General features: G+C 36.6%; 1 protein-coding gene across 1 annotated transcript; it reads left to right on the top strand.

Moving 5' to 3' along the window:
• The first annotated feature begins 4,578 nt into the window (after nucleotides 1-4,578).
• LOC111025235 (NADH-ubiquinone oxidoreductase B18 subunit) lies at nucleotides 4,579-17,139 on the top strand. Its single transcript, XM_022303077.2, has 2 exons — nucleotides 4,579-5,051; nucleotides 16,899-17,139. Exon 1 carries the CDS (start codon nucleotides 4,741-4,743, stop codon nucleotides 5,029-5,031), a length of 291 nt encoding a protein of 96 aa, XP_022158769.1. The 5' UTR covers nucleotides 4,579-4,740; the 3' UTR covers nucleotides 5,032-5,051; nucleotides 16,899-17,139.
• Nucleotides 17,140-17,452: the final 313 nt, after the last annotated feature.

Genomic DNA, 17,452 nt, shown 5'->3' with positions numbered 1-17,452 from the left:
GTGAATGAGAGGGTTCGGTCTGGCCGGCGCTGGTTTTTCCAATTCGGTGGCTAGCCTGTTCGGGTGCTTGTTGTCGACCCGTCTGTGGCAGTGTGGTTTCTGATTGGTTCGCTAACGGTAGCTAACGATGGACAACGACGCTGAAACTCGGGAAATTGAACAATTTGACCTAAAAAAGTTTTAGGTTTTGCTCAAATGACCCAACTATTAAAAAAAAAAAACTCACTCTTTTAACCTAAATTCATATTTTAGTTATTTGCAAACAACGTGAAATTACAAGGAAGTCTCTCAAGATCATTACACTCCTCTTTTCTTTTTCTCTCACTGTTTTTTTGAATCTCTCTCTTTTTGCATCAAGATTGCAGATATTCTGAGATTATAATAGATTTTCACGATTTTCCTCAATAGTACAAATTTTCTAGGAGATTTTTGTTGCCATATTTTGTCTACAGTTTTGAATCTTCGAGATAATTTGATTTTATTGATTCACAAATTAATTAAATTATCTTAATCCTGACATTTTATAAGTAAAACGATTTGTTTTCTTCGATTGATAGATTTGAGGATTTAGTTTTCAGTTGAGAGATTTTCAGGGATTGTTTGATTTGAGGATTTTGTATGAAACCTGCTCGAGTTCTATTCGATTCATGCTCGAGTTTTGTTCGATTCACGCCCGAGTTCGCTCAATTCACGCCCGAGTTCACTCGATTCACGCTCGAGATTGTTCGATTCACGCTCGAGATCGTTTAATTCACGCCCGAGATCGTTCGATTCACGCCCAGGTTCTGTTTAGTGGGAGAGCTCGTAGCACCACTATGAGTCTCTATTGCGAGGGAGTTCGTACGGGACTGTGGGTCATCTATCGCTGTCGAAACTCAGTCTTGCGGCCGCTACGTTGCATCACTGCTATTGGGTACTCGATTGCTAGCGACATTGCAAGATTGTGTGAGAAGAGAGTGAGATGGAGAGAATGGAGGGGATGGAGAAAAGGGAGGGCGGCTGGTGTCTTGGTAGGAGGGAGATGAAAATGAAGAGGAATCGTTTGAGAAATCCTTTCAACTTCCACGCACAATCAGGGAATAAGAGAAAAAAAGGCCCTAAAATAGTTACATTTAAAATGAGGGGTATAATAGTAAATTTACATTCTTTTATTTTTTTTAAATAATCACATAGGTAAAAAAAGTGAATTTTCCAATTGTAGGCCATTTCAGCAAAACCTAAACTTTTTTAGGTCAAGTTAGTCAATTTCCCCTGAAACTCACCGGATGTCTACAGGATAAGGGGAGAGAGAAAGGGAGAGGTGGGAAAGAGGGGAAGAGAGAGAAAGAAAAACAAAAAGAAAAAGAAAAAATAATATAAAATTAAACTGCTACTTTTATAAATATTTTCTAAAGATCAAAGACTAAACGGTCGCTTTTTGAAATTGGAGACTAAATAGAAACCTATCTCCAAACTCAGCTACTAAAAAGTGTATTTTCCTAATCTTAAAAGTGGGAAATTGACCAAGTTGACCTAAAAAAGTTTAGATTTTACTCAAATGACCCAACTATAAAAAAACTCACTCTTCTAACCTAAATTCAGTTTTACTTATTTGCAAACAATGTGAAATTACAAGGAAGCACCTCAGGACTATTACGCTCTCCTTTTCTTTTTCTCTCTCTGTTTTCTCGAGCCTCCCTCTTTTTGCCTCAAGATTTTAGATATTCTAAGATTACAACCGATTTTTCCTATTTTCCTCAAACTACAGATTTTCTAGGAGATTTTTGTTGCCATATTTTGTTTACAGTTTTGAATCTTCGAGATAATTTGATTTAATTGATTCACAGATTACTTAAATTATCTTGATCCTACATTTTTTTTATAAGTAAAATGATTTGTTTTCTTCGAGTTTCTATTGATCAATTTTCCTGCTACTAAAGTGAGCAATTTTCCGGCGGCTGAAGGGATTGTGTGGTTGTCGATTAAGATTTGATTTTCAGGGATTTTCAGGGATACCCATTCATGCCCGAGTTTGTTCAATTCACGGTTGAGTACACTCGAGATCATTCAATTCATGCCCGAGATTTTTCAATTCACGCCCAAGATCGTTCAATTCACGTCGAGATCCTTCAATTCACGCCCAGGTTCTGTCTAAGTTCTGTTCAGTTCATGCCCAAGTTTGTTCAACCGTGAGAAAGCTCGTAGTGAGATTGCGAGATTGCAAGAGTGAGATGGAGAGCTAGAGAAGAGAGCGAGATGGAGAGCGAGAGAACGGAGGGCGACTGATGTGTTATTAAAAGAGAGATGAAAACGAAGAGGAACTGTTTGAGAAATCCCTTTCAATTCCACACGCACAATCAGGGAATAAGAGAAAAAAAGTCGTAAATAGTTACCTTTAAAATCAGGAGTATGATAGTAAATTTACATTCTTTTTATTTTAAATAATCACATGGGTTAGAAAAGTGAATTTTCTAATTACAGGTTATTTGACTAAAACCTAAACTTTTTTAGGTCAAATTGGTGACTGTTACTTTTAGAACTCCAAAGATCAGAGACTAAACTGTCACTTTTTGAAATTAGAGACTAAATAGAAACCTATCTCCAAACTCATCTACTAAAAATGTATTTTACTCAATCTTAAAAGTTATTTATGTAATTAGGTTCTTATAACACGCCATATATGTAAACCCTATTTTCTAAACTTTGTTGTTTAAAAAAAAATTCTAAACTTTAGAAGCTAGAATTGTTTGATTCCGGTAGTCAAAAAAAGAAAAAAAAATAGTACATTGATTGTCTATTTATAGACTATAATTACATAAAAGGATTCGATATATAAAATTTACACTTTTGTCATTTAAGATGGTACCCATCACCAATTTACTATTATATCCTTTTGTATTTACACCTAAATAATAATTATTTTTTGAAATTCAAAATTTGTTATTTGGAGAGTTACATTTTTCCAAAAATAAAAGTTACGAAATCCCCAAAATATTACCCAATTCCGCAAAATCCTCAATTATTGCAAATTTTCGAAATAAAAACTCCTCTTTTCGCCTTTCTTCTTTGTGTCTCGTTTGCTCTCCTTCCACAAACACCATTGTTTCCATCCATTCGAGCTTCTTCTTCGTCGTCGGAGCAGACCGTTATAGCTTCTTCTTCGTCACCAGTCGCCCTTCGATGGTTTGAGCACTTCATTTATCCTGAGATTTGTTTAGTCTCCTACCGGAAGACCATAACAGACTGTTCGAGCTTCTTCTTCGTCGTCGGCTGCCCGTCGACCGTCCGAACCCTCTATTTATCTCGAACATTGTTTAGTCGTCGACTGAAATGAGTAAAAAAAATGGAGTAATGTTTCTCTCGCCAACATCTCTCATTCTTTCCTTCTGGTTAAAGTCCAAAATTGGTGATGAGATTTTGTAGATTGACTTTCTTCCTTGTAGTCTTTGCCTTCTTCCTTGATTGGTTTAGTTGTATATTGGGTTAAATAAAAATTAGCCCAGTCATAAAATTTGTTTACTGAAAAGTAATTTTTTTTTTTGAAGATATTGACTTGGGTATATTGGTTTAAATGTATAACTAGTTAGAATTCTTTAGTCGTAAGTATTAACTAGTTTGAATTAGAGTATTAACTAAAGGAGATAGTTATAAGTAATTTGAAGAATATGTTAAAAATATTTTGGTGTGTTTAGGGCCATCGAATCCCAAGAACTCGAGCATCTTTAGCATCAATTGGAGACATCTTTGATAACATATATATCATATGAATATATAATTTATCTACACATAAGTACGAATTGGGTGGTTATAGGAATTCAATAACCGGAAGCTATATCCTACCTTAAAGACATATATATACATAATGTTAATTATTTCACTAATAATAGTAGATTTCAAAAGTACAAGTAGAATATATGTTATAACCTATATATAACATAAACATAAAAATGAAATAACGAAAAAATATGAACATAATTAAATGTATAATAAGAAATATACATAGAGAGAGAGAAATTGTAATTTAAAAACAATAACATTCATTCGTACCCATATTTCTTTCGATATATAGATAAACTGTCTTTTCTTCTCTTTTCAATATTGACGTCAATCAATTCATGCTTCTCATTACTTATCTTATGCCAAAGGATTATCGCAAAAGGAAATAATAATAATAAATAATAATTTCAAAACTTTTGTCAGCATTAAGAAACCATAATTCCCTCTCTACCACCCTCTTCTTTCTAATTGCCTAGTCCCGAGGTAAACTTTCTATACTTAGAAAAGCAAATAACAAATTTGTATCTTTTTGTAATTAATAATATTGGTAAATCGTGGGAAGAAATCTTTTTGAATAAATGAATTAAAGGATGAATGTTGAAAATTTGTATGATGCCCACACTAATTAAAAGATTATGATTACAATTTAAGGATTTAAATATTTTAGATTTCTAAAAAGAAATTAACTATAATAAATATAAATATAATAAACAAGAGTAAAATCGATATTATAAAAAAATTCTACAACGTAAAATTCAAGCTCTATTAAAATAAATTTTTAAAAAACTCTAGAAAGCACATTACTTAAAAAAAAAAAAAAAGAATTGTTCGAGTCCGGCCCACATTGGAAGATCGGAAGAGAACCCATTTGTCCTGTGGAGCAGAGTTTGTTCATCATAGTTCTTCTTTGCAATTTGCGAGACGCCCATTGATTCGCAGTTAAGAGCAGGAACCGGAGACGACGGGCAAAGAGAGCAGATCAGTATGGAAGTCCAGGGCTCCTCGAAGAAGATGATAGCGACGCAGGCTGAAATGGTCGAGGCTAGGGTTCCAATTCCTTACAGAGACCAGTGCGCTCACTTGTTGATCCCTCTCAATAAGTGCCGCCAATCCGAGTTCTACCTCCCATGGAAATGCGAAGACGAGCGCCATTCCTACGAGAAGTGTGAATATGAGCTCGTGATGGAGAGGATGCTTCAGATGCAGAAGATCCGCGAGGAGGAGGCCAAGTTGAAAAAGGGTATTCCTCTCATCCCCAAAACTGCCAATGTATGACGCCAATCATCATCAGTTAGGTTCGTTTTCTCTCTCTCTTTAATTTTCTCAAACATTGATTCTCTTGTGTTTTCATTTTTACCGTGTCATGGGTTTCTCACGATCTGGGTTCGATCGTTAAAATTTCTGTAGTTTTTTGTTTTGTTTTAGAGCTTTAATGTCTCTGAGCTAATATGGATGAAGGCGTCTATGAAATTCAATTCCAACTTTTATGTAGCAATTTGTGTGGGATATCGAATAATTTGTAACGGTGAAACGTACCCTTGATTGAGTTTGTGCTCAATATGGGGATTCTTTTCTTCTCTCTTTCTTTTATTTATTTATTTATTTTTGGGTGGTGGGGGGGCTGGAGATGATCAGGAGTTGGATTCAGTTTTTATGGTACTTGGAACGAGCTGTACTGCTCGTTCTTATCTACTATCAACCTCTAGTAGTTATACTTAGACAACATAATCGATTAAAGTAGTGAAACAAGTTCACACACAATCTTCCTTCAGTGGAATGTGGATATAAATGTACATCTAAAATAGAGACGCCAAAATCAGACTCGGAGGAATTAAAACAATTTGAGATTTGAGATTAACTGATTAATCAGGAGCATTTTCTGTTTCCTAAAATAAAGTAGATAAAGGAAGACCATTATTTCCCAAGTTAGGGTGCTTGGCGCTTCAAAGTGAACCAGTTTTCCCAAGCTTGGGCTCTGAAAGTGGAAGGTCCTAATTAGTGAAAACAATTCTAAAATTGATGAAGTGCTTTAATGACAACTGTGGGGTATATCATAAATCTTAATTCTAAAGAGTTATAGAGACTTTTAGGTCCAATGTCGGTGCCTTTTTATATTCATTTGGCTTGGGCACTATGAAATGAACCTACTCGATTGATCACTTCAGATAGGTTCATTGATCATTTCTTCTTGGCTGCTTTCCTTACAATTGAAACTAAAACCAATGTATTTAAAGGCTTTGAGGTTTACACCTTGCAGCTCGTCTCGAGGTGGGGCTCAAACTTTTAGCTTCGGAACTTATGCTTTCTTCGCATCATAAGAGACTCGTGCCTAAAGTCCTTGGAACTTGCCTCATGAAATAATTAGAAGAAACATAATAATTTGCCTCTTTTTTTCAAGAATATAAAGTTCTCTTGGCATGTTAGTTGTGGTAATTTTGCCTAATGCTACTTTTACTCCCTAGCTTAAAAAAACTCCTCGAGTGTTTAGGCCAGCTTGTGCGGACTTCGACTAATCTCATAGGACAAATGTTGACCCTACTACGTTTGGTTGTAAAGATAACTTAGTAGAATATTAAATCTTAGGTAGGTGGCCACCATGGTTTGAACCCATTTCCTCTAAGCCCTTTACTATTTATATTGGTTCTTATTGATCACTAGGCCAAAACATGATTATTTCTAGCTTAAAAAACATTGAAAACAAAATTTTAAGAATAAGTTGATCCTGTTAGTGATAATAATGATGATGTTAAGAATGTCACTTTGGAGTCGTTATTAAAGGAAGTGTCATACATTCATTATGTTTAGTAGTACTTGATTATACAATTTTATGATATATATATATATATATTTATTTATTTATCAAAATCGAGCCTCATGCTTCATATTGCATTGAGGCTTATCCCTTGTCTCTTCAAGAGCAAAAGCTTTGAGGCCGCTTTAACCCATTTAAATATTGACTACATTACCCAAAATTTTCTTGGAACTGCATATTAACATTATGGGAGGGTATTTTTTGTTTTAGTTCTACTATAACGCTGCATTGTTGTTCACTTCACCGATTCCTGAAGTTTTAAATATTAGCTTTAGTTTATCTAATATTGGTTGTTTTAATTCATTTCCAACCAAATAGTCCATAGAAAGGATTTTAACGCATTAACCCAAAGCTTCTTAAGTCTTACAATGAATGAGATTCTACACAAAAATTGCTTCACATTTTCTCTGTACGAATGATGAAAAACCCAAGAGAACTTGATTGCAACAAAGAGATCCACATTTTCTAGGGTACGTTTCTTCTTTGGAAATAAGTTTTAGGTATGGTTAAGGGTTCAAATACATTGAAGAGGAGCTTTGTCTTCGCCAATCTTAACTCTTTCTACATTTGATTCAAGGTAGTAAAGCGTGCACCCATTCTAAGAGCTGATTAGTAGATGATATAGACAACAACCCCTCCTCCCTAGTTCTCCCCAGTTCAACTAGAGGTCAACAATCACATGGAGGAACCTATTTTTGGGATTTTTTTTTCCTTTTTTTCTTCTTTTTTGTTATTGATAAGGAAACTGAACATTAGGAAAAATTAAAGAATATACAAGGGCATTAAAAAGAAAAAACAGCCCAACAAAAGGAGCCCAAACTTATGGCAAGAGGCTTCAATCCAAAAATCTCACAAAGAGGTGTTAAATCTAATGATATTATTAATTTCCATCCACTATCTCTCATCCCCTCTAAAAGTTCTGTTGTTTCTTTCTAGCCAAGTATTTCACAAAACATCAAGGAATCACGTAACCATGAAATTTGCCCTTACCACGAAAGGAAGGATGTAGTAGAACCTCCTCCACCATTGATCGACAACCTTTGTAACACGCCAAAGAAACCTCGAAACACTCTAAAAAGCGAAACCAAATTGATTGAGCGAACCGGCAACTCCATGGGATATGATCAAGATCCTTCGATTCACCTCTACAAAGGATGCACCACTTAGGCCCCATAAAGGAGGGAGAACACCTTTGAATGCGATCCGAGGTACTGACTTTCCCATGCAAGACCGACTTGCGATCTTCTTTTGGATTTTAACATCCCAAAGCAAGGAAAACAAGGAGACTTTGGGGGAGCATGAGAGTACTCCCCCCCCCCCCCCCCCCCCCCCCCCCCCCCCCCCCCCCCCCCCCGGGGCCAAAAAGAAAAGGATGCGGACTGTATTTCTATTTAGATAACCGTACCCCACAAAGTGTTAGGGTTTCCAGAAGAAGCACCACAACCATGTAGCCAATACGGCCTCATTACAATATCTCATATGCTCAAACCCCTCCCTCTCAAGTAACCAAGTGAGACTCCCCCGTAACCGTCATAATCTTTTCCAAGCTATTACTCACCAAAACCAGGATTTTAAATAGAGAAAGCTTTGAAGCAGCTTCTGGCCTTAGTATCAACTACAGTTTGTCAAAAATTTTGGGGATAATGTTGATCATCGTACCCTGACAGAAGCTGCTGCCATTTTTTCTTGCCCAATGGAAACTTGCCAGCCTCTTAAACCTTCCTATCTACTAATCTTTCTTTGAAATTCCAGTAGGGGCAACAAATAGTCTTGAGAAGCTCATAATGAAATTTCTGTAGGAAGGTCCTAACTCCTAAGATGAAAGGTAAGATGCATCTTGTCAACTGGAATAAATTATAGCTCCCTCTAGATAAAGGAGGTTTGGGAATTGAGAATATCAGGAAGAGGAACCAAGCTTTACTATCAAAATGGCATTGAATTACCTAAATGAGAATTTACCTCTCTGGAAAAACCTGATTATGGCCAAATATGGAGTTTCCAACATTGACTCATGGCCTGTTAATAGCCCTCTGTCTTTTAAAGGCCCCTGGGCTGGAATCATCAAACATGTTACATGTGTGAAATACAGAGCCAAATGCAAAATTGGTAGCGGAAATACAGTGAGTTTCTGGAAAGATCGATGGGCCTCAATTATTCCCTAGCAGAGGAATGTCCTCGTTTATATGCCATTTCAAGCAAGGAAAGAAGCTCGAGTTTGCAATGTATGGTTGCATAATGCTTCCCCTTAGGATTACCATTTTAGAAGGCCTCTTAAAGATGACGAGATTGTTGATTAACTGATTCTTTCAAAGAAACTGGTATCTATCTTTCCATCATCTTCGGAGGATAAGTGGTTATGGCCAACCGACTCCAAAAATACTTTCTCAGTCAAATCTATTATGAATGAATGAACTGCAAAATAGGTGTCTCTTTGCCATGCTTCGTTTGAGAATATTTGAAAGGAGAGATTCCAAAAAGGTGAAATTCCTTATTGGGGAGATCCATCACCAAGCCAAAAATACCCAAGACAGATTGCAACAAAGACTTCCTACTCTTGCCATCTCTCCAAATTGTTGTATTATGTGCTATAATGGAGCACAAACACAAGACCACCTTTTCGTATTGTGTCATTTTGCTCAAAAGTTCTGGACTTATATGATTGAGGTTTTTGGATTGCAATCTCCTTTGCATTCGAACATCACAACTGTGCTACAGGCATCCTTTGGGGGACACCCTTTTAAGAAAGAGAAAGAGAATCTATGGTCTATTTTTTTTGGAGCCTTCATTTGGTGTTCCTGAAGGGAAAGGAACAACAGAACTTTCAACGACAAATTCCAACCATTCAACAAATTCTTGAACAATGTTTTGGTCTTACTTTGAATGATCTTTTGATGAGTTGGACGGCATTTTTATATCTCTTCTCCTTATGGGTCCTTTCATCTTTTGTATATTTCATCTTTGCGTTTCTCATTAAAAAAAAAAAACAGAGAGAGAAAGGAAGTAAGTTGGAATTTCATTTAAGACATAAATGGTGTAAGTCTTACTCCCTTAGGAAATAAGGCCCTTTTCCAAGAGGAAAGGCACTTTTGAATCTTTTCCAAGACTGGACTCCAAAAAGGCACGCCCTTCAGATCCAGAGGAAGCCTAGGTAAGAGGCACCTTACAATTCACCAAAGAAGCCCAAGTGCTCACCTTGGAAGATTCACAATTAACATCGATGATTGAGCTCTTTTCTCTATTAATCTTAAGGCTCAAGATAGGTTAAAAAAAAGGAAACAAATGGTTCAGAATAATAAAATAACTTTCCTCACCTGAGCTAAAGAATATCATTTGCAAATTGAAGGTGCGAAAAGTGAGTTCTCTTCCTCCCCACATGGAAACCCTCCACACACCCCTTCTCCACTCCACTAGAGACCAATTTGCTAGGATCACCTTGCCTAAGGCCCCTAGAAGTCAGAGTCTTACCCCTTTGGTGTACCATTAATAAGGATGGAGAAGTCCACGTTCTTGATACCACTCCCAATCCCAGCTCTCCATAAGCCAAAGCCCTTCTTCCAAAAACCTTATTTCCAAATCAACATGATCATAAGCCCTTCTTCCTGCTTCCTCATTCTATAATCCTCAATTGCCTCATTAGAAATAAGCACCTAATCTAAAATTTGTCTCCTTGCAACAAAGACACCTTGGAAATAAAAAAATTGTGTTAGAGTGAGGGTGGGTTGGGTGTCGGGAGTCTATGACCCACCAACTCCTAAATTTAGGAGAGAGTTATGGTGGAGTTAGGCCCGTCTATTTGTGTTTTATCGGGATTGCTGGTGTGACTAGGTTTTAATGTGACTAGGTTCTCATCTAAGAAGTCGAAATGTTGTAGAGTTTTGAAGTTCATGAGGAGCTTCAATAGTTTGACTGAGAACTATAATCTTGTGGACCCTCCCTTAGTTAATGGTAGGTTTACTTGGTTTTGTGGTGCATTCTAGAATTGATAGATTTTTGTTCTCTAAGGGATGGCTAGATACTTTCTCCCATGCTAGACAAGCTTTGGATCCTACGATCACCTCCGTTCCTTGGCCTGTTTGCCTGGTTGGTTCACTGTTCTCCCAGAAATTCCCAAAGCCCTTCTTCATTTCACATCGGTGGGACACCCCTTGAAAAAGGAGAGATGAATTTCGTTTGGACTTTCTTTTGGACCACTTGATAAGAAAGGAATTACATAATATTCAAAGACAAGAAGTGTACTTTTGATAGTTTAGTTTAGTTTTGTTTTGTTTTGTTTTTTTATTATTATTTTTTTATTTTTAATGATTGTCTTTTTAGTTATATCATAGTGTAAATGCTCTCCTCTATTTCATCTTCTAGTCTTTCTTATCTTTTATCCAATTGGAGAAGCTTTTTGTAACTCCCTCTTCCCCCTTTTTTGTAATTTCATTTCATCAATGAAATACGTGGCTCCCTCACTCTGTTTTTTAATTTCTAAATTCTCCTTTCCATTGTGGTGGTGTTAAGAGGTTATTTGGAAATTGAAAGGTTACAATTTTATGAGGAAGCTCAAGTCTTTAAATTTTTTGACTTATTCTGTTTTTGGGATGTGAGATTGAAGGCGTAAATTCTGGACAGATTGAAAAACTTGGATGGCTTGGAAGTGAAAGGTGGTTAATCCTCCAACGTCAGGGAGGAGAGATTGGGTCTGAAAGGGGCTGGACTTGGACGGGACACTTACACAATCCACAAGCTCTCCCTTTTATGGAGGAAGGAAACCTTCCATGTAACTTCCCACTACTTGGAGCTTGGTGAGAATGAAGGAGCCACGACTCTACTACTCCATTTCCAGTTGGTTGGCGATATTCAAGTGATACAAGTGATAACCACCCAGTAAGGTAGTTATGGTAACTTCCCACTACTTGAATAATCACCCATTATCCATGAATTTCTCCCCTCATGGCCGGCCACTCTAAAACACTTTGGAGTCTTCCACAACCATCAATGATCTCCAAAGTGGAGGTTATCCAAGTAGTGGGTGGCTAGATAACCAACCTAGGGGGCGATTTTGTAACTACCTGTTAGTGAGGTAGTGGGCACTTCAAAAGGATGCACTACCTTAGTGGGGGTAGTGGCTTTGATGTCTGAGAGTCTCATAAAAGGGATAGCTCAGAATGTGCAAGCATCCCACCCCTTCTCGACATGATTTTGTATTCTTTCTTGTAACGTATTGAAGGTAGGTAGGGTAATTGGGGGTGTTCCCCATACATTGTGTGTCCTTGTGTTGTGCCTGTTTTGTACATTGTGTTCTTCTCTTGAGTGTCCTAACTTGGGTAGCAGAGTGAAGGCTGACCTAAGAAACATGGACACGGCAACACGGTAATTTCTAAAAATGTAGAACACGGACACGTCGGGACGCATTATTATTATTATTTAAAGTAATATATGTGTATATATAACATAATAATATTTCTAAATTAAATTAACCATACAAATAATATTATGACAAATATAAAAGAAAAAATAAATACTCCATCCAAAAAGCATAAAAATATTACAAAACTATTTAACATTTTTAAAAAATAACTTATTTAATTTAGAAGAAGTAGATATAAAAAGATAGATATTTTTTAATATAGTATAAAGTGTGGTTTGATTAAATATTAACCATTAAACACATGATTTAATCACTTGTATTTATGGGAAGATTTATGGGAAGAAGAGTACTGCCATTTGCAGTTTCATGCAACTAGAGATTACTTTAATGACTCTAGAAACTGTCTTATGAGTGGGTGTAGGTGTCCTTGGGTATAGGGTAGCAAAACTCGGACTCCCAGTTATCGGGAAAAAATTGTCTTATGAGGAGGTATGTTGCCATATGGCATTTCATGAAAGAAGCCATAAAGGCTCCTGGACTCTTCTTCTTCCTTTATTCTTCTTTTTCTGATTCAGATTTTATTTTTATACTTCCTTCTCTTCTATCTTTTCTTCTCCTCCACTCTTCTTCTTCTCCCTACTTTTTCTTCCAAAATCTTCTTCCTCTTGAGTTTTCTTCCTTTTCTTTCCCATTCTTCTTCTCGTCTCAACTCTTCTTAGTTCTTCGTGAGCAAAGGCAAGCAGTGGGAGGGCGTGTCTTTTCAAATGAGCTTGTTTCCATTTGGTGTTTTAGATGGTCATGTCCAAGGCGTGTCTGTCACGTGTACATTTTTTTATTTAAAAAAGGACACGGTTTTTTGCATATTGGACACGCGTCCGGATGTATTTGTGCCCGTGCTTCCTAGAGGTTGACTAAGGTAGAGACCTTAGGTTGCATAGCGCGAAAAAGTTGACTTTGTAGGCTGCCTTGTGACAATTGGTACCACTTATCACGGGGCTAAAAACCAGACTCGAATTTTTGCATTATGCAGCTTAAGGACAATATTTCCTTACTTTCACAGTTTCACCTTGGGGACAAGGTGTCTTTTGGGCACGGGGGGTTGATGTTAGACCTCCTATCGATTAGGCCTACGTGAGAAAAAGGGGCAGAGAAAGTGGGGACTAAGTTCCTATTTTTAGGGTTCAATCGTGTTTCAATTCGTGTTTTCATAGTTCAGTTTTAGTCTTTTAGATCATGTCTTAGTGAGCTAGGTTGTGTTTCTTGTTTTTGCGTATAGTAGGGCAGATTCCTGTTAAGTAAATAGAAGGATTTGTTGGTGAGAGAGGCAAACGATTTCTATTCTAGAGTGAGTGTCCAGTAGAGTGGGGAGAGTTGGAAGCATGCTCAAATTGGCTTTTTTTACTAAGTTATATTTTCTTTCATTCTTTTTTTTTTTCCTGATTTGAATTGCAAAGATATCAGAGTGACGTAGTCTCGTTCTTCTCTTCCCATTACGTCTTGCCTCCTTTACATAGACATTTTTTGAAGGCTTAGATTGGAACCCAATTTCAGTGAGTGAGAGGTAAGGTTTAGAAGCTCCCTCTTTGTTGGAAGAGATAAGATAAGAAGAGTGGTGTTCTGGTTTAATAGAAATAAATCCCTGGCCCATATGGTTTTACCATGGAAAGGACTAAATAGGATCTTTGGGAAGTTTTTCGGAGTTTTATAGGGGTGATTGATGCATCTATGAAAGAGATATACAATCAGCTTATCTTGAAAAAAGACAATGCTAATAGGGTTAAGGACTTTAGGCCGAGAAGTCTAGTCATGAGCTTATACAAGATCATAGCAAACACTATAGTCGATCGATTAAGAAAGGTCCTTCCTACACCATCTCTGATATCAAGGGGCCTTTAAGAACTTTTTATTAGGTGCTTATCGCCAATGAGGCCGTTGAGGATAAGAGGAAGAAGGAACGTGTTATTTTCAAAATTGGTTTTGAGAAAGCCTATGATCACTAGATTGGGATTTCTTGGATAAGGTCCTATGAAAGGCTTTGGCTCGACTTTGAGTGGAGGGCTTGGAATTGTACTAGGAATGTAAATTTCCCTTTCCTTATCAGTGGGAGATCTAGGGGTAAAGTTCTCGCAGCTAGGGGTCTGAGGCAAGGCAACCCTTTCCCCTTCCCTCTTCATTCTAGTTGTAGGCATTTTTATTTAATTGGTTTCTATTGGAGTGGAGAATAGGTGTATTGAGGGATTCTATGAGTGGAGGGAGATATCTTGCCTGTCGCATCTCCAATTCAAAGACAATACCCTCTTTTTTGGCTTAGGTAAAGAAAGCTCTTTCATTAATCTTAAAGTTATTGTCTTTCTGTGAACCTATCCCGGGTCCGTTGGGATTTGAGGATTTTCTTAATTAAATTTCAGTCTTTTGTTTTTTAAGTTTTTTACTTTATTGTTAGATTTGGGTATTCAGTTTTAAGTGTTAAAGTCTCCATTTCAACATTTACCATTAATGTTGTTTTTGTTGGTTTTAAGTTATAAATTGTTAGATCTCAAATAAGTTCAATTTTTCTTCCTATGTAAGTGTGAACTTTCATAGGAAGTTTGTACCACATTTTTTTGTATCATTTTTTAATACCTGCCCCCAAACCTCCCACATCCCAAGACACAACTATCACTGGATCACCACAATGTCCTAGCTTCCTGAGAATTTTAAATAAGATGGTGGACACTAATGGCTTGCTAGTTCTAGGTAGGAAAAGTAAAGGAGCAAAAGCTTCAACAGGTTGTTACTTATTTCTATCAAGGATGTAGGTTTTGTAAATGTAGACGCTTCTGGACCTAAAGACGCAATTGGCTGCCTATTTCAATTAAAAGAGCCAAAGTGGGGAGGCAGATAGCTGGTATGGATCTTGGGCAGACCGGTTTAGTTAGCGTGGATATGAGTGGATCCCTTTGCTGGGCTGGTTTATTGTACGCCCTTATGTATTCTTTCATTTGATTCCAATGAAAGCAAGTTTTCTGATGAAATAAAAAAAAAAATTGAATTAGGCTGTTGGGTAATGTGCATTTCTAAACAAGCAATTCAAGAGTCCTGAGGCAAGCAATTTTATGAAGTAATTTTCTCTGGTGGGGTCCTCAGCTGAGGTTCTTGTAGTAATGAGCTCTATCTGAGGTTCACATATTAGAACTTTGTATGAAGAGGTGCGATCATTTCAATGCCGATGATCAATTCTCTTTGCTTCATTATTTGACCTTCCACCTCCCACTTGAGATGTTTAATGGGATGCTTTTTTTGTAAAATTTTATGATTGAATCTCTCTGTTGAAAACCTTGGAGAGTGGGAAACATTTAATTTGTCATGATTATGAAATAATATTGGTTTTCCCGAGTATTTGGAATGAAACTATGCTTTTTGTTAGCAGGTGGTTGAGTGGTGGAACTAAAGAATGTTTAGTCATAAATATGGAAATAAGGCAGGGGGAGAGATTCTTTTTCCTCATCAAAATGGTTTTATTAATTGTGATGGAATTTTACATTCACCTCTTTCTGGTCCAAAAAAAAGATGATGACTATACATCTAACATCTTGAATCTGGAGTTTTTCTTGCCATCCTTTTTGGATGGGAACTTTCATTACCCGGAAGAAATTACTCCAATTCGAATTCTAAATTCTATAAGTTGATGAGGTTTATGAACCTAGTTTTTGCCTTTAGGAAAATTTATTTGGATAGATAGGAACCATTGGGAAAATTAAACACGTGGAGTTTTATGAGGAGAAGATATAATTTCTGGTTCGTATACTTATCCTTCTTGGAGTTCCATGGGTTTAGCAATTTGAGCTCAATACAAGAATTCTTAATATCATAAATTGAAATTCTAGACTGTGTTGAATAGAGTGAAATTTGTAGTTGGTAAGAATAGATAATGTAATTTTTTGACTGGTCTACGTCTTTTTGTCATCTTGGTTGACATATAACACTGTAGTTCCATGGAATTCAATCTGTCGTCTTTCTCCTTGTGAACTTCCTAAACATTATATGGGTCTTTTAAATGAAATGTCACGTTTTTGCCTCGAAGCCATAATATCAATTACAGTGCTACATTTGCCGTCCTTTCCAACTTGAGGACAAAGTGTCTCTTGGGCCCGGGTTATTGTTAAACCTCTTATCAATTAGGCGTACGTGAGGAAAAAGGGGCAGAAAAACTGGGAACTAAGTTTTATTTTTAAGGTTCAGTCGTGTTTCAATTCCTATTCCTTTTGATCGTTTGGCAATATCAAGTACATGGGAGTTGATCTAACAACTTGATTGCACACTGAAAATTATAGTCTTTGGACTTTGACGGGTCTATTCAGTCCATCCTTCACTCAAAAGTTCCGTTTAGGAATTCAATTTTGATCTTAACAAGTCTCTCTCTCTATATATATTTCTTTTATACTTGGGAATTGGAGCTTTGCTCCAATATATCCAAGAGAGCCTGCGCCCGCCCCTGGTCCAACAGGTCTCTATTTTTGCCATGACTTAACGTTTAATGTTGAACGTTGAGGTAGAATGTTGATTAGTTAATCAAGTAATGATGATGACACAAAATAGTGGGTAAAGACCAGCCAATTCTGTTACTATATTCCACCTACCAACTCAATTGAATTTTCAGCATGTCTTTCTTTATTTTGTCTAGCTAGCCTGCCTTTTTGTGCTACATGATGTCAAATCATTAGCTGGTTAGTTCAATTAGCAGGTCACGCCAACATTTAAGCAACAATGTTAAAAGTAGGGATTCATTTGAATTAAAATCGAAAAACTACCAATGAAATTGAAACTTTTTAGAGTTAGAAGTGTAAAAAAATACAACCATCTCAACAGAAAGCGATATATTTTTGCATTGATGTGGACTTCCAGAAATTCTGGCTGCCAAATTAAAATTTAACAATTTGGTGATTTACTTGGCTATCATGTTGAGTTATTGTTGATTGTTTCGCGTAAATCTGACAGGAAGCTGCGAATTGCTGACATGTCAAGTTTAGCTATTTTCTGGTGCCAGCAATGGGAAGATATTTGAAACTGTTTGGTCGCTTTGTAAAAACTTATAATTTTGAATGTCATCTTTCCAAACCTTTTATTCTGTTCAGCATCTGAGAATAAATTTACCACCCACCAAAAATTGTAAACTTGATCTTTTGATCTCTTTTGATAAAATATCATCTGAATCTCATTTTGCTTTGTGGATTTCAAATATATTTTCATCGGATTTGCTTTGATTACTTATATATCATATCATTGTTGATATCAATAGTCTCATAATTGATCGACCCCAACAGACTGTCTCGTTGGCAAGGACTTGGGGGTCTTTTGGTTATATCAACTTAGAAGTCTCAAGTTCGAATATTTGGGTCAAGTTCAAAGGGATTAGTACACAACTAGCATATTTTAGGATTCAAATTACGTAATGACCTTAACTTTTTAACAATTTACATTATTGTCTAAAGATTGACCTATTATAGGCAGAATTTATTAGAAAAATTACTCATAGGTCCTTTCTAAATATA

Source organism: Momordica charantia, assembly GCF_013281855.1.
Source record: "Momordica charantia cultivar OHB3-1 chromosome 9 unlocalized genomic scaffold, Mcharantia_2.0 BLBB01000009.1, whole genome shotgun sequence".
NCBI lineage: Eukaryota > Viridiplantae > Streptophyta > Magnoliopsida > Cucurbitales > Cucurbitaceae > Momordica > Momordica charantia.
Note: the sequence above shows the minus strand (reverse complement) of the source record. Positions and strands in the feature narration are given on the sequence as shown.